At 34.9% G+C, this 22,970-nt stretch overlaps 1 protein-coding gene across 3 annotated transcripts; it reads left to right on the top strand.

The window, feature by feature from the left end:
* The first annotated feature begins 9,950 nt into the window (after positions 1–9,950).
* On the top strand, positions 9,951–16,072 carry LOC109000576 (ADP,ATP carrier protein 3, mitochondrial-like). Of its 3 annotated transcripts, XM_035694562.1 has the most exons (6): positions 10,170–10,243; positions 11,961–12,047; positions 12,143–12,187; positions 13,970–14,462; positions 14,620–14,994; positions 15,386–16,020. In XM_035694562.1, the coding sequence occupies exons 4-6, from the start codon at positions 13,992–13,994 to the stop codon at positions 15,683–15,685; spliced, it is 1,146 nt and encodes a 381-aa protein (XP_035550455.1). In that variant the 5' UTR covers positions 10,170–10,243; positions 11,961–12,047; positions 12,143–12,187; positions 13,970–13,991; the 3' UTR covers positions 15,686–16,020. The 3 variants fall into 3 exon arrangements, with proteins under 3 accessions (XP_018833037.2, XP_018833038.2, XP_035550455.1); XM_018977493.2 differs by lacking the exon at positions 11,961–12,047 and having other exon boundaries at positions 9,987–10,243; XM_018977492.2 differs by lacking the exons at positions 11,961–12,047; positions 12,143–12,187 and having other exon boundaries at positions 9,951–10,243; positions 15,386–16,072.
* The last annotated feature ends 6,898 nt before the right edge of the window (positions 16,073–22,970 follow it).

Here is a 22,970-nt window from a genome sequence, read left to right as displayed (position 1 = left end):
GTAAAATTATATCTTTAGAGAAAATGTTAGTTTGCCCTCTTATTTTGTCCACTCACTTTGACTGCTTGCTATTTAATTTTTTTTTATTTAATGATTAAGAAAGTGATTTTTAATGTATTAGTGTATTTTTTTATTTTTTAAAAATATTTAAAAATGTTTAAAAAATATGAAATAAAAAATAAAAATTCACATTTATGCTAGGCGGGACACCCAGCGGTCAAAGCCGAGCGGTAGCGTAGCACAACTCATATTTTTAGGATGAAAAAAACTACTATGTCGCCCAATATTTATTGCTCAATTTGACTGTTCAGTGAATTTTGTTTTTTTTTTTTTACTTAATGATTAAGGAAGTAATTTTTAATGTATTGATGTATTTTTTATAGATTTTTTTAAATATTTAAAAATAATAAATAAAAAAAATATTACTTTTACACTAACGGTTATAATGATAAGTTGCAAGCACCTTCTATATTACATCACCCAATGATTTGTTATATTTCCTTGATAATATACATCACTACCCATTTTTTTCTATTTTAATTACTTACTGTTATATTAATATATCATACATCAATTTATCTTTTTTTTTATATTATTTAATATTTTTTAAAAATATTTTATTAATTTCAAATATTCTTTCTAAGTCAAACGAATAATGCCCAGATCTTTGAGATGATTCTGGGTCCATGAAGTAATTGCTGGAGTATCCTTAAAAATTGATTGGGAAAAAGTTATGGTAGATCACGCGTCTGTCTGTCAGATCTCAATTTTCGCCTTCTGCGCTGCGATAAATGAGAGTCACGTTCGAACACAAACTTATCCATATAAAAGATAGAATATATATATATATATATATATATATATAAACACACACAGATGTTAAAGCTATAGCTATTTAAAGCTAATATATAGTAAATAGCTATTTAAAGCTACTATATAGTAAATAGCTATTTAATTTAATAAATTTCACTGTAAACTCTTATTCAATTCTCAAAGTAGGTTTTAAATTTTAATTATGGAATCAATTCTTTATATCCTATGGAGTAAATGAATAAAAAGATATGTAATTTTCGTCTTATTTTCTAAACCTAACTTTAAAAACTCACGACAAGGATCAGCGTTACATGCCCCCCACTACGAGCAAAATATTTTCCATTCTCTTGATAGTCTCCTTTGTATTCCTTATGTTTTCTCCTACGTGCACACTAAAGAAACCTCATTGCAAATATATTGTGTATATCTACGAACAAAAATATCTTTCAATTATGTTTTTGTATAGGTGTATGTGTATGTTTAGATGCTTGCTTCCCATAGTCTTGTTGGCCTTGAGGACGATGAGAGGAAGAGTGTAAACGTGAACTTGAAAGAGAAGAATTGAGAGATAACGGAGAAAGCCTAGAGAATATATATATATGTATATATATATATATACATACACTAGGACGGAGCAACGTGCAAAGCACGCTTGTCTAATTGGGTGAGACAAGATTTTTAATAAAAAAAAATATGATTTTTTACCCAAAAAAAAAACTAATTAAAGCATAATTTAATGCATAAAAAAAAGTAAATTTTAATAAATATATTTGGATAATGATAAGTTAGTGAAGTTTACTATTTACATGTTTTGATAGATTAGAAAACAAAAAGATTTGATCATTCAATCTTCTATGGGATTAATTGAGAGCACATTCAATTTTTTGTGACGATATTGCTTGAGTTAATCAAGATCTGCACCAAGTTGAATCACTCATTCTCTTTGTGAAGCCTGTGTTGCAATGTTCTCCAAATATGTTAATTTTATATAAGTTTATTGCCGGCCACTTTTGTGCATTTTGCATGCAGCACATTAACTTTGAAAGAAGATAATAGAGATAACTCAGTAATCATGTGATCACAATAACTTTTGTTAAATAATCGTCACTTATAACAAATAAAAAGTGTATTCAAAATTTTGAAATGCTATTTATTGATCAATGATATATTATATGAGACTTCCAAACCTTTTTTCTTGTTTTCAGAATGAGGGGGAGAGGCAACATAAAGCTATATATTCTTTTCATTTCTGGTTTTGAATGGTTTTTATTTAATTATGTGAGTTAGGGTATTCCCATAGTTTATATATTTATCTGCTGGACAAGAAATATTATGTCAAGTTTTATAGAAAACTACCATATATTCACAAAATAAAATTTTGAACTCATTTTTACTCATCAAAAGTTTGTGCCCCAGGAAAGATCTCTCAAAAGGCTAAAAAAAAGTTTGGTACTACCAAATGCAGCCATCATTTTAAAGACACCCAGATTACAATATATTCACAAACACTGGCTCAAGGTTAAAGTGTTTGTGTGGGAAAAGAAAAATCCAATATATTCACAGATGCTCTCTGCCAGCATGGATACAAAACAGTTCCCTAGTAGATTATGTGCTTGCTTCACAGAATTAAGGAGAACAATAGAAACAGCTTCCAAAGTAAAACCAGAGGATTTTCATTGGCCTCAATTTAACCATAAGCAATCAGTTATTCAAGATGATGATCCAGCAACACTGTCAACAGCTCTCAGGTGGCACCTTGCCCAAGTTCATGTGTAAGAGAAGAAAAACCATCCACATAAAAAAGTCGATAGTTTTGCTGGGCTCTACAACTGGCTATCACGAAATAACTACAATATAAAAAATAGAAAACCACGTGCCAACAGAGAATATGAAAAGGGAAACAAGGAAAGTTAAATATATGTCAGGTTGCTGGATAGAATGGTTTTCATTTCTGCTCAAGACAACAAAACATCAACTAACTACTGGAATTATAACATTAAGAGAACAAGACCAAAGGAATTTGATTCCACATAAAAAGAATGACGATATTTGTAATAGAAGGAAATTGACGGGAAAGAAAAAAATAGATAAAAGTAAACGAACATAGAAAATAACTAATCTCCTCTGCAATTGTTGATTTTATATGTTCCTGTAGTTTATAGAAAATACAAGAGAATTTTTCAAAGAGTATAGAGTATAAAACTCCTTCAAAAAACATACTTCACTACGAAACCTACTTGATTAGTGCGAAAAATTGAATTCCAAAAATTCATTATATCAACATACCAGTTACCCAAAAAATATCAAGAGTGCTTCATTTCAATGCAAACTACTACTATGCATTATAATAATCAACTAAACCCAGCAGAGTGTAACGACCATCATATGAAAATTGAACCTTTAACTGTTTAGCACACTCGTACAAATTCATTTTTTTTATCGGTACGTTTTATAAGTGTTCTATAGACCCTGAGACTCGTCCACCATTACACAATATAATTGGGTAAAAATGGCCAATGACTTCAATTACATATATATTATGCACTTCTCCCACAAAACACTATCCTGCAAACTGTATGCCCTGACCCGTAGTTATGCTAATAAAAGGTAAGTATAACACTTTGTCCACGACTATTTCCAGAAAGAAAGGATTTGAATGGAGAAAGAGACCGGCGCTCAAAGTTTAGCATTGGCCCATTTTTGTTTCCTTCTCTAAGCTTTCCGAAAACTAAACGAAACCAAAAAAAAAAAACTAATGGACGTTTTCAAATAAACTTAAAAATTTCTTACTAATGAAAACCATGGGAAAGAGAAAACCGCAAAAGGGAAATTCTTTTGAAAAGAGAAAACCACACAACTTGAAACGCACGATTATTGACATTAACTGATGCATAACTGTTCCTAAATATGCAACAAAAGCATACCAGATCTGACCCCGAAAACGATAAAACACCAAAAGCGAAATCCAAACCATTTCATCTCATCTTGTTAAAATATATGGAAACACATTAAGTTGCAATGTACAATAAAATCATGCTAATAATCCCCATCTTGACGCCGTGTTTGGCTGCCGAGAAAATAAATTTAGAGGTTTGAAATTTGAAACTCAGATCTCTCATTTTCTAAAATCCCAGCAAAAACAACAACGCGACATTAAAAATATAAACCTTCATCCCCTCCCCATTACCTCTACTTTCTCGTAAATCACATAAAGGCCAATGAAGACAAAAATTTCAACACCCAGATCAGAATCGAAAAACAAGAGAAAAACGAAGAAAGTCTCTCCATCCGTACCTTAATCAGTGAGAATACCGTGGACAGATGTGTCCAAAGAAATTTCAAAACTGCTTTTTTTTCTAGTTACTTCTAGCGTTCGCAATCTACTTCTTTTCTTCTTCTGTTGTCAATTTTCTGATTAGCTTGGTTTCTTACTTTTCAAACAGGAAGAATCAGAGAGAGAGAGAGAATTAGGGCCAGTGGAATCATGAGTGGTAGATAATAAAATTGTTAACGTTAACGGAAAGAGAATGAAAATTAACGGAAAGATAAGAAAAAATCACCGTAGCAGTTAGATAGACACTTATATAATAAAGATAGATATATATGTATATATGTATATATATAGAGAAGGTCAAAGGGTTAGTATGTGATTATTTTATAGAGAAATTTTGATGCGATGAGTAAGAAATTTTGAGAATGAGAGGACTATATAATTGTTGCTAATGTAGGAGAGTGTACTTTGCGAAGAGTTTGAAAGATTCTACATATGCCTATAAGGTTGTCGAGGTTGTTCACTTTGATGAAAGGCCCGCTTCTCAACTAAATTTTCAATAGGCTTTAACATTGGTCGTGGCCTATCTAGCACTCTCCAATAAGTAGGGGTGGGCAGCGGGGCCTGCATCCTGCTACCTCGCCCCTTGTCTGTCCCACCCTCACAAGGAGGAAACCTTGCGGGGGTGGGGGGCAAGCTGGCCCCAGCGAGATCCCATCCTGTCCCACCCCCTGCTCCGCCTACTTACATATATTTTATATAAATATATATTTATACATATTATAAATATATGTGAATAGTTTTACTATATATAAATATAGTAATATGTATTAAGTATAATTTTTACTTAATACTTTGTGCAAGTTATAGTGTGGCATAATGTAGCCTTTATATAGGAAGTCAAAACAATACAAGTGTCTCACTTAAGCACTGTGAGACTCTTGTATTGCCTTGTCATATGGTGCACTATAAAATTTGATAACTATGTTATTAGTTTTTAAATTATGGTCATATTTACAAATTTAAATTTACAATTTTGGTAAAAAAAAAAAAAAACTTTTTTTGATCACTTTTGGGCCCATGAATAATTTTTGGACCCAGTGAGCCATAGACACAATTAGATAGGGGTGTGCAACTGGATCCGGATCCGGATATCCGGCCATAATCGGATCCGGATGTCAAAACCAAAACTGGGGCAGTTATCCGCTCGAATTAATCCGGATTAAATCCTGGCAGATAACCATATTCTGTCCTGATATTCGAATTGTAATCGAATATCCGAATTTTTTGCATTTTTCACTTAAAACCTGGATATCTGGGTTATATCCAAATTTAATCCGGGTTTTTTATTTTTTATTTTTAAAGGACTTTAAAACTTTAAAAAAAATTATAACACTTTTTAAAAAAAAAAAATGATATCATGTTTAAATTGCCAGGAATAAAAAATAATTTAAACACTTTTTAAAAGTTTTTTTAAAATAAATTAAAGAAAAAAATAAATAAAAATACAAAATAGATAGTATTATTGTTACATCACAATGCAAAACATAAATTTACAAAGAACAAAATGAATAATAATATATAACAACTAATTAAAATAATACAATGCTACTACTCTTCAAATCTAGAATCTGGAATTGGGAGAAGCTGCACAAGGGACATACCAGCATCCTCCAGCAACCTGATGACAGGAAACATGACAAATAATTACCAGCATGTAGATATATTAATAGGATATATGTTTTGGTAGCTTGACAAAACTACTAAAACCCTTAGCAACAAGCTAGATACATATACTGCTTATTAAATATAAATACAACAACAAACATAAAGAACACAGTAGCAAATTTCTTGTTGAAAGCAGTTTTGTGTTTCTACTATTACCTTAGTTTGGTGGCGAGTGGCTCACCAAATTCTAAACAGATTTTTGCATACAAAATAGGCAATATTAGAGAGACTTTCAAAAAAGAAAAAGAAAAGAAAAAAAGAAAGTAACCCATCCCCTTTTTTTTATTATTATTTTTTTTTTGTTTTCATCTCATTTTTCATAATAAATACAAAAAGAAAGTACATTGCATTATACAGCTGTCATTTCAGCCTTAGAACATAGGATAACTTTTAATTAAAAGATTAGGTAAAAGATAACACAGCAGGAAATGTTATGAAAACATTTTCAAATTTTTTCAATAACAAAGCATCAAGTTGATATTTTAGACATTGGCAAACTTAGGTTAGTTGGTTTTTCTCTTCAACCTTTTGTCAAACACGTTGTGAGCAACTCTGTTTAACTGCAACAACAACACACCTTACATTTTTTTTTTTTGCCCAAATTTAACACACAAACACCCCACAACATAGAGAGATAAAAAATGATAGCAACTTCAGAAACTCTTGATGAACGCTTATCTGGGATATGAAGGCAAACAGAAACTTAAAAAAGAAAATGAAAACCCATTTTTGGTTAAATGTCTTCATTCATTTTCCATAACCAAACAATGAAAAATGAAAATGAGAATCCATCCAACACTCATCCAAAACAACATCCCGATATTTAATTTTTCTGCTCATTTATATATATATATATATATATATAATTATTCTCATCAAGCAAACAATAAAAAAGAGATCACCTTACCGATCGAATGTCGCAACATTTGAGAGAGACCGATAGTGTTGCAAACTTGTAGATATACAAACATACATTTTTGCTAGAAGATTTAAAAGAAAAAACCCAAAAAGTAGATCTATAAACATAGAAACTTAGATCTACAAGCATAAAAACTCATATCTAGCCAAAGTGGGAAACATAGGAAATACCCACTAAATCTGACGGCACAAACAAAACCTAGACAAGAAATTAGAGGTTCAGGATAAATAAATCAAATAAGATGGAGAAAAGAAAGTGGAGAAGATAGACTCTTTCTTGTTGTGCTCTAGGACGGCGAAGCATGCAAGGCTGTCGATCTCGGCGCTATTCTGAGAACCCTTGCAATCGTGAACCCCTCCAACCTTCATCTTTATGAGTTGCTCATCGACGAACCTGGACATTGTGCCATGATGGGTTTGTGCTGATGACTCTAAAGAGAGGGAGAGATGATCGAGACTGAAGAGCGGGAGAAAATGGCTTAGAGTTTTGGCTAGAGAGAGAAAGGGAGAGAGTGAGGATATCACCTGGAGGTTGGGACGTTTTTGCTTGACCTAATCATAATTTTGTTTAAATAGTGCGGTCACGAGTAACCGCATGGCCAAACCGGATCCGTGTCCGAATTTGGGCGATTACAAATTTATATTAACTGCATAGTAATAATTGGGGTGGTTAACAGCTCGGATCCTGCCGGATATCTGATTTTCGGACCGGATCGGATAAAAATCCGATCCAGATGCACAACCTTACAATTGGAGCAAGCGAGGAGTTGGACAGATGAGTGGTCCACCATTATTTAACTGAGACACTTGCCATATGCACCTGGGCGGGGTGCAGGGCTGAAAACCCCACCTCCTGCCCATGAGGGGGCGAGGAAGGGGAAGGGGCTACCCCGCCCCCGCATGGGTGGGGATAGCACCCCTAACAATAAGTTGAAAACTAAAATGGCTGTAAAAATTCATGATTTTGTGGGTTCTCTCATATAAAAATCCATTTTCGACCTTAAAAATTTAGATCTTGGGTGTTGTATTATAAAATTCTTGAGCTTCAACCCAATTTTTCCTTATCTCTAAATCGTGGGCTGAACCTCTCAAATGCTATTCAATTTGATCAATTTCAAGGTGACTTTAGAGATTCGTGGGCCCAATAAGACCAACACACTTTCTAGCCAAAGGAATATTGGTTTCGACTGTAGCAATTTTAGCAATTACCTCCAAATTATCAAAAAAATTGTAATGTATATGTGTGTAATATTAGATATAGTCTTAGTAGTGCAAGTCATGCGCACTTTCTTTGAAAAGAAAATGAAATTCATGATTAAAAAAATATTTTTTCATGTGAGTTTCAGATTTATCTATTTTTTTCAAAGAGAATGTGCAAGACTTGCACACCATGACTGTAAATATCATTTCTCTAAAAAAAGTCAAACTAATCTTATAATTTCTTAGAAACACAATATAATCTGATTAAATAAGAAAATAAAAAACACAATATTACCCAATTCCTCGTGGCTGTCACGCTGCTTTAAGGATATAAATTAATAATAAATTTGACCTCTTCTCTTCAACTTAAGTGTTTGAGATAAATAGTGATTTTACATAGGGGTGAGCATCAACCCAGTTGGAGTCAGATTAAGGGGGTCGGATCCCCTAAATCCAACTCCAACTTTGTCAGAGTTTGAATCTAAACTTTGACTTTTACTTATGCAAGCTTCAATCTGACTCCAATTCTAACTTGTTGGAGCGGATTTGGATTTAGACTTTTTTTAACCTTTATATTTAGCCCATTTTTAAACAAGACTTTTTTATGGGCTTTCAATTTCAAGTTTACTAAAAACATAACCAAAATTCTTTAAACAAGATCAACAAGATGCCCCTGTTAATAGTCATTCCACATCAGTATTTACAATAAATATTTAATTATAAAAAGTATTAACTATAAATATAGTAGAAGCAAAACAACAAAGTAAAAAAATCATAGGTTTAAAATTCAGATACTACCATGTATGCCATATCAGTTGCTAGTGTTTAACTTATTTCTAATGTTTAATTACATGTTATTATACTTTAGTAAGTTAATATTATGTGTTATTAACTTATTAGTTATTTCTATACTAGTGTCTAGTTTATTTATATACTAGATTGATATTATAGTGTCTAATTACGTGTTATTATACATTAGTATTACATGTTATACTAGTGTCTAACTTATTTCTAACTTAATTATATACTAGACTTTCTAGTATCTAATTACATGTTATTATATTTTAATAAATTAATATTATGTGTTATTAACTTACTATACTAGGCTTATTTCAATTTTAGCATCTAACTTATTTTTATACTTGATTATGTACGGTAGTAATATTATAATGTTTAAATATACTAAACTATTATTAGTCAATTTATATTATAGTGTATAAGTATATTATTTTATAATAATTAGCCCATACTATTATATTATTAAATTTAATTATATAAGTTTTAGTTATATAACTATATAACTATACTAGTATATATGATTAATATGAAGATAAATACATATTTTTTTTAACAAATGTACAATATCAAAGTCTGTGTCGGAGGGAAAAGTCGGATTCGGAGTGGGAACATAAAGTCAAAGTCGGATCAAATCAGAGTTGGAGTCGGTCTAACAACACCTCAAACTCTCACTTTGGTTTGTCGGAGTCGGAGTCGGATTCAGAGTTGAGTTTTTGCTTAGCCCAAATTTTCACAGGATTTAATTAAATATTTCACGTATTGGGTCCACTTATTGAGGTGAGTCTAGCCCACACTTGAAGAGATGTTTTAAAATTTTAAGTAAATAATAAAATTTATCTCTTTTTATCAATTTAATATTTTGGAATAATAGATGATTTCACGTTCTGTTGTAGATTTTTTCTTTTTTATTTATTTCACTTTTTTATTCTTTGAAATTTTTAAAAGAACGTCGTCACAATGAATAATTTGAAAGATGAAATAATTTAAGGAGTCATATGTATTATCTTATATAAAAACATTTTGATAAATAATTTTGAAAAATTCTAAACGTAAGTCTCACACTCTATATATTTATTTAAAAATATATTATTTTATTTTTTTATTCATATAATGAAAATAATTACAAACATATTTATAAGTAAAATAGAATAAAATAATAAAATAATACATTTTTAAATGATTGTGCAGAATATGAAACTTACGAGTAATGCTCAATAATTTTACATTTGCTGGGGCTCTGTTTCCTCTTGCTCACGGTATCACCCTGTCTCTCCACTCTTTCAGGACCTTCCCCTACTCCCCGGTGTACTTTCACTGTTTCAGTGGCACGTGTGTGATTTCAACCTTAAGTCAAGGTCAAATCCCTCATTCTTTGACAAACCCTATGGCTGCTTTGAGCTCCCCCATTTATACATTCATCTCTGTCGCCTACCATTTTCCCACCCTCTCAGTAGGTACTGTGTCTGTGATAGATCTTTGCCTACAACTATCTCTCTGCGTCGGCGATCTCTTCGGGTTAGGATTTCTTCCACTGATCTATACTTTCACTTTCTTTGACTCTTTCATCTTCGCTGAGACCGTTTGGCTGCCTAGAAAGTTGAGCCAAGGAATGGAAACGAAACGTTTCCACCTTGTGTACCTGTCTATTTTTGTGTATTTCTTTAGAGGTGATCTTTGTCGTGTTGCTTTCACTTTCTATGAGATGTGACTTTCGGCCTTATGTGGTTGTGAAATTTGTTTTGTGTTGTGGTCGAAGCGGATATTATGCGAAAATCCAGTTAGATTTATTGAATGAAAATTGTGTTTTATGTTGTGCTTGTGTGGGATCGTTTTGATTTTGCTCTCATTTTCCTTTGTAGACTGTTTGTTTACTGTGGAAACCGAGCGACAGAAAGAAGAAGAAACTTCCTAGCTGATGTTTTTTTTTCCCCTTTTGCTTTTTGATGATTTTAATTGGAATTGATTGCGGTTGGTTTCATTTTCATTTGTATTGGTTTCTGATGCTTTATATCATACAATATATGCCTTTTGGTTTGCTTGAGACTTAAAATATGTACCCTTTTTGTGTACCATATGCTTGGCTGCTGCGAAAGAGAAGAAAGAAAAGGAAATTTGGGTCTTGACATTGTATGTGTTTTTGAATGCTTTAAAAGTGAGAATCCATCATCATTAAATGAAATACTTAATTAAGCTCAGGTTTATGGAATATGGGACCTATTGTTTTATTTTTCTCAGTTTTGGAGTTATCTCTTTTTTAATGTGTGATTCAGATTGTGGTTTATCTTCTTTCAACATGTACTATGTAATTATTTGTGGTGTTTGATTTCATGGGAGGGGAACTATTGAAAGTAATTGAACGATGTTGGCCAATTTGTTATGCAATGGGTTTTTGGTATTTGTAAGTTTATGCAGTATTGCTCTTGTACAGCATTGCTATAGAGGCAGAAACACTATCTGATAAAACTTGTAGCAGATAATGTAGTTTTCATTTTATCCTTGCAATGCAAATCAGGCTTCAAAGTGTTTTGAGCTTTACCACTTATATATGGTAGCAAGCTGTGAGTGGCAGTGAGGTCCTTATACTATAGGAGGCTATAAGCAGTGGCTTGACTGAGTTGGTTTGAGCCATGGGAAGCCAAAGGGCAGGGTGTACCTTTATGCCCAACAGGAGATAGGTTGTAGCTATATTATTTAGAACTCTAACTGGGCCATTTGTAATTATGATGTGAGGTAGTGAACGGCACATCAAATGGACAAAAATTCACCTTTTAATGGTCCCAATTCCAGCTGTGGCACTCTAAATCTAGCCCAGTGAAGACTCTAGTAGCCTTTGCTATAATGGAAACATATAGAACAAAAAGTTTGCACTCAACCAACCCGTCCTAATCCTTGTCAACCATCAACCAATGCCTGCACCAGCTCTCTTTACCATGCCACCACAACCTAACCAACACCAATTCCATCCTGCTTAGGCAGCAAGAACGAATGATTCCTTCATAGGCAAAAGGGCATGGGAAGATCTTGCTTGTGATTTGTGTCTCTGTTCGGGAAACCATATCCTTGTGCATATTTTTTCTTTCTAGTTAGCACCCCTTATTGAAAACATCAAGGAAAGACTTTTGATATTGATTCTTTTAATATGCATACATTTTACTATAAATTGAAAAAAGGAAATGATGGGTAAATTTCAGCCCTCCTCTCTTTATATCTGGCTCCTAGCTTGTAATTGCAGTTGTTGGCAGTACACAACATAAATCTCTAGTCCATTCTACAACCTACTGTCAGCAAAGCTGAGCCTTTTGGTTTACTCCCCTATTTGGTCCACCATTTTACAATTTTGCCTCCCCTCCCTTAACAGAATGAACAGTCTCTCTCATCTTCAGGTGTATTTCTGACAAACTTTTGGTTTTTCAGTCTCTACTACTGGGGGTGGGAGTGCCTTTTAATCAGGTTGCACAGGTTTGGAACTCTTTCAAAAGGCCATTTCCTTTCAAATGATAAATATATCTTCCTGCGGCAAAGGCTTTGCACAAAACCAGCACCTTTCTCCCGCTCGATCTTTTTCACCTTTCTCTTGTTACATATTTATGTTACATATTTCTTGTGCTGGGTTTGTTGGTTGCCTTTGTATAGATAATTGTTTGTGACTGACATCTTGGAATAATTGCTAAGGATCATAATCTTCACATATTTTTTAAGTTACATTTTGTGGATGCACCTGATTATGGTTTTCAATTTTTTTTTTGTATGCTGTTCATATATTTGCATAAGAAAGAGTTTTTTTCTTTGAATACATTTTAAAGAAAATTGATCTTTTAAGTAATGGGTTTTCCTTTTATAGCATAGGAATAGAATAGGGATTTCACCTTATTTCTCTGAGGGGAATATCAAAGGAAAACGCTAGCGGTTTGTGCTTATAGTCTAAAAGGACCAGTCAAGGTTGCAACTAGAGTTTTTTGATATTATTATAAGCCTAGTTCCACCCAGTAAGGAACTAATTTGAGACTTTACACTCATATTACTTCTTAACTCTCTAACTCACTAATCAAGGTTACAATTGAAGTTCTTGGGAATTATTATAAAGCTTGGTTCTACCTAGTAAATAACTAAAGCAGGATGTGATAGTTGTAACCCTTCTCATAATTCACTCACCTAATGTGGGATCGGGTTCATTACAATCTCACACACTCGAATTTCCGATGTAATCGTCAAGGTCAGCATCAAACAGTACTTTGTCATATGGTGTTACCAATTCAGCTATAACAACTCAAAGAAAGTGCTGACCACATTGCATTTATAGTCTAAATTACTAGTAAAAGTTACAATTGGAGTCCCTTAGAATCATTATAAAGCCCGACTCCAACTATTAAAGGCATAGAATTTAGGGGTATAAAGATTTTCCTTTGGACTGAGAAAACCAACCGAACCGGACTGATTAAGAGACCGGTCGGTCTCGGTCCAAGAAAGTGAAGAAATTGAGTTTTCGGTCCAGTCTTGAGGTGGGGTTTTTTCACCCCTGACCGGACCGGATCGAATTTAATATATAAGTTTTTAAATAATTTTTCATATGATATTTATAATTTTTTCAAGTAGTTATATAAATTAAAAGCAAGTACTTGTGTAATTTTCTTCTAACTAATTATTTGATTCTCTTCTAACCTAATTATTTATGCTTAGATTATATTTTAGGTTAAGAATTTTAAGACAGTATTAACTATTAATTATTGGTAGTACACTTACTATTAGCATTATTAATTTATTATACTTAATTAAAATATTTGAGTAATTCAGCATATATTTAGTTAGACAACTTAGATTATATCATTCACTTGATTTTTTTTTTTTTCATTTTATATAATCTTTTGTCAAAATCTTGAAAAAAAGAAAAGAAAATATGGTCTGGACCAAAATACCCCTATAAAACCGACCGGACCGAACCAAAACGGTCATGTCCGGTCCAAAGTCCTTATTGGTCCGGTCCAGACTTTTGGTGGACCAAAACGTCGGATTGGACCGAAATTCTCCTCCAAGACCAACTAGACCGGACTGATTACACCCCTAATTGAATTCATAGAACAAAATTGCAATTATTAGATTATTTCTTCACCCAATACGAGATCCAAGGAGCTACATTTAATTAAAGGTTTGTGAGTGATTAGAAAATGATGCTGATAATGGTAAATTAAAGGAGCTATTTAGTTATTCATTCTTCAGTGTATATATAATGTTATTCCTTTGCAGGTCACCATACTGAATCTCAAACATGGCAGATGGATTGCAGCATCCGTCAATTTTTCAAAAGATACATGGGAAGTCTTACCTCAGTTCTAGGTTCTCCCCCAACATGCACTCTCGGACTTATGGTGCTTGTGATGTGTATGTCAATGGGGGTTTGCAGAGTTCTCTGCAGCTGGTTTGTAGGGGCACTGGCTTGGCACATTTCTCATCCTTGTCTCCGGTGTTTGTACCAGCCCCTAAAGAGGAAGGAGCAAAAGGTTTTCTTATAGATTTTCTCATGGGAGGAGTTTCTGCTGCTGTTTCCAAAACAGCAGCTGCTCCTATTGAACGTGTTAAACTACTAATTCAGAATCAGGATGAGATGATCAAGACTGGTCGATTAAGCGAACCATATAAGGGAATTATGGACTGCTTTGGCCGAACTGTTAGGGAAGAAGGTGTCCTTTCACTTTGGAGAGGAAACACTGCAAATGTTATCAGATACTTCCCCACTCAGGTCATTTTTTTCTCTCTTGGTTTTTTTTGCTCGAAATGTTTTTCTTGCATTTTTTCATGTTAGTGACTTAGTGTTGATTGTAGGTTTCACTATTTCTCTTTTGTTTTGTTTTCATTCTCTTCGCTTGAAATTTATAGTGAACCTCCACATATACCAGGCCTTGAACTTTGCTTTCAAGGACTACTTCAAGAAGCTCTTCAACTTCAAGAAAGACAAAGATGGATACTGGAAGTGGTTTGCTGGTAATTTGGCATCAGGAGGTGCTGCTGGTGCTTCCTCTCTTTTATTCGTCTATTCCCTGGACTATGCCCGAACACGTCTGGCTAATGATGCAAAGTCTGTGAAGAAGGGTGGTGGTGAGAGGCAGTTTAATGGTTTGATTGATGTTTACAAGAAAACCCTTGCATCTGATGGCCTTGCTGGGCTTTATCGCGGATTTACAATCTCATGCGTAGGAATTATAGTTTACCGTGGGCTCTATTTTGGACTCTATGACTCTCTGAAACCCGTGGTTCTTGTTGGTGGATTACAGGTACGTTACACTTTTCAAGTTGCAGTTTGCACTGGTGCCTGCCTCTTAACTTAAAAAAAAAAAAGGGTTTCAGTTTGCACTCTTGTCCACAAAAGGTGCTGAGTTGGATTCTCATTCTAAGCATTCTTCTGGTTCTGTGGGATCTAACTAATCTCTTATTGTTTTCTCTTTTCTCGGGATTGATCATGTTTTAATTACTGGAAGTAGGCACACCTATGAATTCTCCAATTAGTCTTCCATGCCCACACTATTCCAACTCAGACTGAGCGAGTGTCATAATTACCGTTGTCAAACTTTTGGACTTATGCATATTTTTTTCTGCATTTGTCCAATCTCATTGTTTTAGTTTCTGTAATATTTTATGTTCACTGCCCATGTTTGTTGTTTGCAGGATAGTTTCCTTGCTAGTTTCTTGTTGGGATGGGGAATCACCATAAATGCTGGATTGGCTTCTTACCCCATTGATACCGTTCGTAGAAGGATGATGATGACCTCTGGAGAAGCTGTCAAGTATAAGAGCTCTTTGGATGCATTTAGGCAAATAGTCAAGAAAGAGGGTTCTAAATCACTCTTCAAGGGTGCTGGTGCAAACATTTTGCGTGCTGTTGCAGGTGCTGGTGTTCTTGCTGGTTATGACAAGTTGCAGTTAATTGTATTTGGCAAGAAATATGGATCTGGTGGTGGTGGTTAATATAGGGACGATTTGTGGCGATGTTGACGAAGAATGCCGATGATGATTGTGTTTGTTTCTCTTCAAGTGTTGAATAATATTGGAAGGTCGATAGGACCCAGTATTTTGGGGTGGATATTACAATTTGTATATATGAAGACGTGCTAGAATTTTTTGTTGTTTGGTTTATACGCTTGAGCCCGAAGGTGTAACTTTCTGTCTTTCTTTTGGTGAGGATAATGGCCAGAACGATGCTCGGTTGGCATTATACCGGATGTTTGTTAGATAATGTTGTAACAGACGGTCTTTTTCTTCCTCGACTTGCATTGCTGTGGCTCTTGGCACAGAGAGCGTGATAGTTGCTTTCAGCCCAAACCTGGGCTGCTAGTTTATAGATCTCTCTTTGTATCCTTGATTGTGTTTGTAGCCTGACTTCAGACCCAAAGGTAGGAACACCAAAAACAGATGGTTTTGAGACACGATGGATTGTCTCGAGGTTTGGGCTATTTTATAAGTGAGGGAGCTACTCATCATTCTACACCACATATTTTACATAATTTAAAATTATTTTTTATTTTTTATTATTTTTACTATTATTTATTTTATTTTATTATTATTAAACTAATTGAGATGTTCTACCTATTATTTATACACCAAATACTTGTTATAGGAAAAAAAAAATTAAAATAGGTATAGTGTGGCTTTATAAGTTGTCTATTCAGTTATAGTTTGGCTCGGATTCGTATTAATTCAAAAAATCAAACAACTTTAAATCTGTTATTTTGTATAGTATTTTTTTATAGAATATCTCGAATATTTAGAAGGATAAGAGAAAATAATATTTCTAATACTATACCTGTTTGAATCTTTATGGATGTAATTACTAGTATCCAGAAGGCAAGGTTTTTCTGACTCCCAGACAGGAGATGGAAGAAGCCTTCCTTTTGCCTTGGCTTTTAAAAAAGAAAAATAATATTGTCTACTCAATTTGTCTCTTCATTTTGACATTTTATATATTTTATTTTATTTTAAATTTTATTTTTACTTAATAGTTAAAGAAGTGACTATTAGTTTATTGATATTGTTTTTATATATTTTTAAAATATTTTAAAATGTAAAAAAAAAAAAAAAAAAGGCAAATTGACCAAGCGATCAAATGGAGCGCTCTTTGAAAAATAACTGAGTTGTTGGTGAACACAAGTGTAACTTGGTAAAAAGGTTAGACTTGACTTGTCTTCAATTAAAAATTAAACAAACATAACTTGAATACCTGCTACTCGCTCAATTTCGAGAATCATTTACACTATCGAGAATCATCTACAAATGAATGTACGAAGTAAAGAGCTATCGGATAAAGGCACGACTGAAAAATCAACGAGCTATAGGGGCACTCAATGCGCCTGTATCAATGAAGCTCGCCCTGAGCAACAAACATGGCCCACTAGTGAGCCATTCGAAACTTGGTGTAAAATATAGATAGATTTGGAGAAAGGCCAGAATGATTGCTCTTGTTGTATTGATCTCTATATAAAGATGTTTACAGATAATATTTGTTACAAGAGTTATCTATTTACACGATAAGCTATATGAGTAAGATAAATACAATCTGTTATTAAAGATAAAGATAACAAAACTAAAATTGAAGATAAGCTTCTATTCATAAGCTAGAAGAGTCCTGTGATGAACTGGATTCTGAAGTTTTCTTAACAGCCCCTCTCAAACTCATGGGAAGTGGAGTGATCATGAGTTTGTCTCTAATAAATAGGAATCGAGCAGATGCTAGTCTTTTAGTGAAGATGTCTGCACATTGGTCAGATGTGGAGATGTACTGGGGCTCAATATCCTTATGCAGAATTTTCTCTCTAATAAAATGATAGCCGATTTCTATATGCTTTGTCCCTGCATGAAAGATGGGATTGGAGGCAAGTGAAATAGCTCCTAAGTTGTCACACCATAGTGTTGGTGGAGAAGAGAGTGGTAGCTGAAGTTCTTTGAATAGCATTCTTAACCAATATAATTCTGTTGTAGCAATAGCCATTGAACGATATTCTAACTCAGTACTTGACCTTGAGACAACTGGTTGCTTCTTAGATTGCCAAGAGATCAAGCAATTACCAAGAAAAATCCCAAAACCACTTGTAGATTTTCAATCAATAGGATCCCCAGCCCAATCTGAATCACAATAGGCTTGGAGAGTCAAAGGACCAGAAGTAAACCATAGACCATGATCTATTGTCCCTTTTAAGTATCTGAGAATCCTTTTTGCTGCAGTGAAATGAGCTATTGTAGGGCAGTGCAAGAATTGACAAAGTTGATTCACAGTGAAGGCAATGTCAAGCCTAGTAAGTGTGCAATATTGTAGTGACCCTACAATATGTCTGTAAAGAGAGATATCCTCAAGGGGATCACTATCAAACTTTGTCAATCGCTTACCTGAAGTGCAAGGTGTTGCATAGGGTTTGGCTCCAACCATACCAACCCGATGAAGAAGGTCTACAATGTACTTGGATTGATTAAGGTGAAGGCCTTGATCAGTCCTATGTACATGTATACCTAACAAGTATGAGAGATTCCCAAGATCCTTCAACTTAAATTCAATCTGTAACTGCTGAATGAGCTGATTTATATGAGTCAGATGAGTGTCTGTGACAATAATGTCATCGACATAAACTAGTATAAATAAATGAACTAGTGGTTTGTGCAACTTGAAGAGGGAGGTGTCCACCAAGAAGCTGTGAACCCGAGAGCTAGCAAGGCTTGAGACAGCCTCTGAAATCAGGCTCTTGGAGCCTGTTTAAGGCCATAGAGGCCTTGTGAAGTCTGCACACATGATGTGGATAAGTAGAGTCTACAAAACCTTTTGGTTGCTCCATGCTTCCTCAGCAAGTTGCCCATGCAGAAAGGCATTTGAAACATCCAGTTGTTTAAGTGGCCACTTGAACTGAAAAACTACTGCTAAGAGAAGTCTAATAGTTGCTAGCTTTATAACAGGGCTGAAAGTTTCTGTAAAATCAATTCCATCTCTTTGCTCAAATCCTTTGGCAACTAGCCTTGCCTTGTATCTGTCTATGGTCCCATCAGGTTTGGTTTTCAGTTTGTAAACCCATTTGTTGCTAATGATATTTCTGTTGGGGGGTCATGGACAGAGAGATCAAGTTTTGTTCTCCAGCAAGGCATTGAATTCACTCTCCATAGCAGCCATCCAAAGGGAATTTGAAGAAGCCTGAAGAAAGTTAGTGGGCTCACTGGGTAATGAGATTGCAGTAAGGGCTTTTAATGGATATTTGGTTGAATAATATAACTGAAAATCTGAAAAATCTTTGGGTTTGAGATTGCCAGTTTGGGACATAGTGACTATATGAGATGATGGTTGTTCAGGAGGTAGGATTTGGCTCAGAGAGGTGGTATTTATTGGTGGTTGAGCTTGTGATGCAGAGTAAGATTGTTGTTCAGGAAGTGTATTGATCGTGAAGTGCTCTCTAGTGAATGACTTGAAGAAGGTATGCTATCATTTATAGTAACACCAGAAGAATCATCAATAGATTGATCAATAGGGAGTGGAGAGTTATTGACAAGAAATGTACCTTGAGGAGGATGACTACTAGTAGAAGATCCAGGAATGGTCTTGTCCAGTGAAGGAAACAGAAGCTCATCAAATATCACATGTCTTGAGATGAATATCTTGCTTGAGGTTGGATCAAGGCATCTTTATCCTTTGTGACTGGAGCTGTAGCCAAGGAAAATGCATTGCTTGCTGCGAAATTCAAGTTTCTGCTTGGTATATGACATGGGATAAGGGTAACATGCACAACCAAAAGCTCTCAAGTGAGTGTAGTCTATTCTAAGTTTAAACAGTTTGGTATATGGAATGGAGAATTTGATGGATGAAGAGGGTAATCTGTTTATTAGATAAACAGCAGTTTGACAGGCTTCAACCCAGTAACTTGTAGGAAGTTTGGATTGATCTAAGAGAGTGAGACTTATTTCTCTAATGTGTCTATGTTTTCTCTCGGCAACACCATTTTGCTGAGGTGTATGTGGACATGAGATTTTATGATGAATTCCATGAGAAGGTAGAAATTCAGTAAACTTATGAGATAAGTATTCCCCTCCTCCATCAGTTTGGAGTTGGCGAATCTTAGTGGAAAGTTGGTTCTCAATGAGGCATTTAAACCTAGCAAAATAGATAAAGAAATATGATTTCAATTTCAAAGGAAACAACCATGTATATCTCGAATAGTCATCCACAAACACAACATAATACTTGAATCCATTTATTGGCATGATTGGTGAGGTCCAAATAAAACTATGAACTAACTCTAAAGGTGAGTTTGTTGCATGAGTTGACATTGGAAAGGGCAAATGCCTACTTTTGCTTATTTGGCAAGAATTACATAATGTGGTTACATAATGAAGAAAGTCAGAACAACCCTTGTTACCTTGCCTTAGATTTTGCAGCTGGCGACGTAGGTGATTAATCCGAGACCTTGAGGGTGATGCAAACTTGTTGGCCAGTACAGTCCACACCTGATGTGAGGTGTTGAGACCATAAACAGTAGATACCACTTTCTCAGAAAGTGTTGAGATAATCCAACTCAGTATATATTGATCCTTTCGTTCCCAGGTGATATATGCAGGGTTAACAATTGGATACTTTTTATCTGAGGTTGATAAGTATTTTGGGGGACAAATTTCTGAGCCATCTACAATGTTCAAGAAACCATTGGTGCGCAAGATGGGAAGAAACTAATAGACCCATATCTAATAGTTATTGTCATCAAGTTTGGTGGAAACAAGATAAGCAATATTTGGAATTGAAAAGGAGTTTGTGGAAGCAGTTGATGATTCGGCTATGGATGGGTGGTGTGAACCTAGGGGCTCTGATGCCATGTAAAATATAGATAGATTTGGAGAAAGGCTAGAATGATTGCTCTTGTTGTATTGATCTCTATATAAAGATGTTTACAGATAATGTTTGTTACAAGAGTTATCTATTTACACGATAAGCTATATGAGTAAGATAAATACAATCTGTTATTAAAGATAAAGATAACAAAACTAAAACTGAAGATAAGCTTCTATTCATAAGCTAGAAAAGTCTTGTGAGGAACTGGATTCTGAAGTTATCTTAACACTTGGCCTGAACGACAGACAAGAAATGAATACAATTAAAAAAGGCAATCTCAAACTAATTATTGATGAAACTCACTACTTTTTCAACTTCCCATAAAAAGTTAAACATATCTCAACCTACTTTATATACTCAAACATATATCTCAACTTACTTCATATATTCAAACACATTTCAATGGGACTCACAAAATACTATTATTCATATATCAACTCAGATAATATGAGATCGCCTTAGCACTCAAACGCAGTCTTAAGGTGAGCAATTGTGTTCACTTGAGAACGAGTAGACTTCGAGCGAGTAATCGCGTTCGTTCGAACACGAGGAGACTTCAGGCTAGCAATCACACTCGCCCCGAGCAACAACAAAGGAAGGTGGGCGAGCAACGATGCTCGCCCTGAGTAACAAAAGATCAGGTTGAGTAACAATGCTCAATCTAAGCAACAACAAAGGATCGTGGGCGAGCAACAAAGGACTGTGCTAAGCAACCATGCTCGCCCTTGAGCAATAAAGAAGGGCCATGCCGAGTAAGCATTCCCCCCCACCCACCCTCCACCTGAAGCATCAGTTGAGTTTTAAAATTTCCAGTAGTAGCTAAATGCCAAGGTTTACCCATAAGATTTCTTAGGTCTCCACGAGATCCCTAAGCAGTGAATAAGCAGGAACACAAAAATGGATAAGCAACACACTTTGTTCGTTGGTCTTAACCAAAAACAAGTTCATGCAATCCAGGTCCCAAAGAAGACCTTAGGGCAAATAGACGAAACAAAGAAGACACACAACAATGATCAATCCCCGCCAAACAAAAAACTTGGAAACCTGGCCACCTAATCTGGAGCACCGGTTGCGGGGTCGCCCTCAGGTACCTTAGTTCCCTATCTTCACCATACCAGGCCGTCCTAGATCACTTGCTCAGGCACACCGGATCTTCATATTGCCAAGGTAGGATCGCCATCACTTGAGCACCTCCAGCCCTCGCCACACTCTAGTAGAAAAAAAGAGAGAGAAGGGAAAATCCAAAAGTGCAAATAATAAAAGGAAGACATGAGACAATGAAGAAATAAAGCCAAAAATGATTGATAGACATACAAAAAGGTGAAAGCGACATAAGACATGTATGACTTAGCTACTCCAAATGAGGAAGGCGACCTCTATAAAAGGAGGGGATATAACAACTCTCAAAGAGACTTCTCTACAAACTAAAAGGACTGATTCATTATCTTCATACTCACTCTCTAGATTTCTACAAGGATGACTTCTTCTTCACCTCTCTGCTAAACTCTATTTTCTCCATCTTGAGAGTTATATCAATATGAGACTATGAGAAAATGAGCAGCTCTGCTAGATACAACCAGCCTGCAGAACCGCAATGCAATCGGTTGTTTATTTCATTTATTGGAATAAGAAAAAGAGGGGACCCACCAAAAAGAGAGGGGACCCACCACTGCTCCATTCCTAGACAAAACCCTTAAGATGACTTAAGATGATTTGAGATGAGCTGAGATGGATTGTGAATAGTAATGAGATGAGTTGTGAATAGTAGTGAGATTTATGAGTTAAAGTTGCTGAATAGTAGTGAGATGAGTTGAGATGAGCTGAGATGAGTTGAGATGAGCTGAGATCACTTACGAATCCAAACGAGTCATAGAGAAAATTCCAGAATTCTTTTGGTACAGCTCCATTAATACAGCTCCTCTCAAGTTATTCCATCTTCGGCTCCTCAGCTTCTACTACTAACCACTACTCCAACCATCGATTCCCTGCTTGCCTCCTCTATAGCTTTCAGCAACAAAATTTCTTCAATGATGGTATCAAAGACACTCGCGCACCCAATCATTTCCAAAGCCCAATGCCATTTGAAGGCTTGCAAATAGTGAGTAATAGTGAAGCTCATTAGATTGCCATGAAAGAAGTGAAAGTAGAAAAGGCCAAAACAGGCTGAATTGGAATGGTTCTTGCCATAACCAAATGAAGCAAATTAGCCTATTGGATCCTTCCCTCTATTGGAATGCAACCAATATTAGTGGTTGGAATGATCCGGGAAACATCGGGTCTTCTGTCACTTCTCTAATCTAACCAAAAATCATTTTCCATTTGTCTCCTTCCTTTTTAGTCATCTTATCTAGGTCATTGCTGGTTACTTAAGTTTTTGTTTATTACTTTTGTGTTTTAGTG

This window comes from Juglans regia, chromosome 10, assembly GCF_001411555.2.
Source record: "Juglans regia cultivar Chandler chromosome 10, Walnut 2.0, whole genome shotgun sequence".
Classification (NCBI taxonomy): Eukaryota; Viridiplantae; Streptophyta; class Magnoliopsida; order Fagales; family Juglandaceae; genus Juglans; species Juglans regia.
The sequence above is the reverse complement of the archived record's forward strand: the minus strand, read 5'-3'. Positions and strand labels throughout refer to the sequence as shown.